At 46.3% G+C, this 2,374-nt stretch overlaps 1 protein-coding gene across 1 annotated transcript; it reads left to right on the top strand.

Moving 5' to 3' along the window:
- Positions 1-269: 269 nt before the first annotated feature.
- LOC143033835 (uncharacterized) lies at positions 270-1,688 on the top strand. The gene is made up of 2 exons (XM_076199383.1): positions 270-940; positions 1,188-1,688. The coding sequence occupies exons 1-2, from the start codon at positions 311-313 to the stop codon at positions 1,608-1,610; spliced, it is 1,053 nt and encodes a 350-aa protein (XP_076055498.1). The 5' UTR covers positions 270-310; the 3' UTR covers positions 1,611-1,688.
- The last annotated feature ends 686 nt before the right edge of the window (positions 1,689-2,374 follow it).

Genomic DNA, 2,374 nt, shown 5'->3' on the forward strand with positions numbered 1-2,374 from the left:
AGCAACAGAATAGCGAACGCGTCGCGGAAGCATGGATGATGTAGAGCGGATGTATCCCGGAGATTGCGGATGCACTGCGCATATGTGGCATTTGGGTTGCGGAGGTTTAAAACAGGGCGGGCGCTCCGTTTCTCACCAGTACGCCAGCCAACTTGGAAGGAGGAAGATGTCCACCCAACCTCTCAAGATGCTCCAGAAGAAGCCAGCTGAGATGTCCCACAACTCCACCATAAAGAAGAGGGCGATGCCCTTGGATTTTGGGTCAACTGCTGCTCCTACCCCAGCCCCTACTCAGAAGCCAACCAAGAAAATGAAGAAGCAGCGTGCAATTGTAGTTCCAAAGGACGAGCCCACCCCACCCCAGGACCAAGCATCCATCCAGCTTGCACCCAGGGACCAGCCTTCTCCAGCCAGGGAATCTTCCAAAGACGAGTCTCTTTCAGGCAGCGACGACCGTGAAGAGCCTCCTTCAGCCATGGATGGCCCAGAAGTCCAGCCTCCTCCAGCCAGGGCGCCTGGTGACCAGCATGAAGAAGGCTCCACCCCTGACGATCCTCCCTCCCAGCTCTCCCAAGGCACTGGCAAGGGCAGTTGCAAGTCAAAGAAACCCCGGAAGAACTTTCAGCTGACGCCAGAGCATGAGGACAATCTTCTGGAATGGTTGAGGAAAAATGAGCTCCTCTGGCGCCGGGGGCACATGCAATTCAAGGACGTCCAGAAGAAGAGGAGCCTGTGGGAGAAGAAGGCGCAGGAGTTTGGCCTTACAATTGAGCATCTCCAGGGCTGGTGGAGGGGAATGCAAACCTGGTTCGTGAAGCTGCACAAAGTCAAGAGTGGCCAGGCAACGAAGAAGCTGACCGACCGAGAGATGTACGTCTTGCAGAAGTGCAGCTTCTACGAGGGACAGCTACGCCACCGGTCCACAGCGCCACTAAAACTGGTGAATAATTTTTTCAAAGTTGTTTTTCATAATTGTTAGTAATGTTTTCCAAATAGTAGATCATAATTGTTTATAGCAATATTTTCGAAAACATTTGTAAGATTTTCCAAATTATTTGTCAAAACTTTTTAGTAATGTTTTCCAATTTGCTTGTCATGATTTTTAGTAATGTTCTCCCAAATTCTTCTTCATAATTTCTTCATCTTTTTTGCCTTCATGTAAACTCAAGGAATTCATCCCTTTTCAGCTTGATCGGGACGTGGAGGCAGACGCTCTAGGACAGCTGTCGGATGTTGGTGACTTGGATGGTGGTGATAGACCTACTGGTGATGGTGCTGCTGATACTGACCTGCCAACAGACCCCGATTTGGACCAGGACCAGTTTCTCTCCCAGCTTGAGAGGGGCGCTGCCAAGAAATTTAGGACTTCCAAGCGCCCAGCCGGTGGCACCAGGAGGAGGACTGCCACGGAGGAGGAAGACGTGCTAAAGGATATCCGGGACAGCATGAAAGTCAGCACTGAACTGCTGTCTCAGCTAGTGCACAAGAGTGACCAGGGACCCAGGGAGCCCTTCATCACGTACCTGTCAGAGACTTTGAGGACACTTCCCGAGGATCAGTACCACGTGGTGATGAAGCATATCACATCTCTCCTCAACAATCTTCGCTAGGGAGCATCAACCTCAGTGGTATAGCTGATGTCGCCAACAGCTCCTTCAGGTCCATTGGGAGTCTCAATACGCCCAGATTTGCCACCACACTGGGAGATGGAGCACTGGAGTAGTGTCAGCAAATGCATTTTTCCATTCTAAATGTATTTCCTGCTGTAATTATATTTCATTCTATTAATAAAGATGTATTTTTCCCTTTTTAATTTCTGTGTTTGATTTCTATTTGTCCCTTGGCCATTTATTAATTGATAATAAACTGTCACAGATTAATTAAGAACCTATTACTACCTATCATTGAATAATGAACTATCACCGAATAATTAAGAAGCTATTACCACCTATAGCTGAATAATGAATTAAGAAACTATACTCAAATAAAAAACTAGTATTGAGGTGGTGGCCCCCTTATAATTGCTAGAAAAATATACTAAATAGCAAACGATTATTGAACAGTGGATAGAAAAACACAAAAAATACAAGTTACAATGCAGAACAAAAGATAAATATAGCACTCCTAGACATGTTTGTAAATACAAAGAAGACATAAGTAAAATAAATTAATTGCCAAATTTCTAATGCAAACAACTTTAGTACACAATGTCCACACAGTCCAAACATTTCCTCTATTACACATCCACCATCCCATCCTGCCATGGAACGGCACCAGCTGGGGAGTTGCAACAGTGCTTCAGTAGGTTCCGCTTATTCTTCCTTTCTTTGGAATCCCTGTTTGGTGCTTGCACGTCCACGGTATCTTGCAGGTT

Source organism: Oratosquilla oratoria, chromosome 2 (assembly GCF_046742065.1).
Source record: "Oratosquilla oratoria isolate Oo_2021 chromosome 2, ASM4674206v1, whole genome shotgun sequence".
Classification (NCBI taxonomy): Eukaryota; Metazoa; Arthropoda; class Malacostraca; order Stomatopoda; family Squillidae; genus Oratosquilla; species Oratosquilla oratoria.

Excerpts from the sequence above, each read along its gene's own strand:
- LOC143033835 (XM_076199383.1), top strand. The coding sequence starts at position 311 with ATGAAGAAGCAGCGTGCAATTGTAGTTCCAAAGGACGAGCCCACCCCA. Across the intron at positions 941-1,187 it reads CCACAGCGCCACTAAAACTG|CTTGATCGGGACGTGGAGGC; the intron begins GTGAATAATTTT and ends ATCCCTTTTCAG.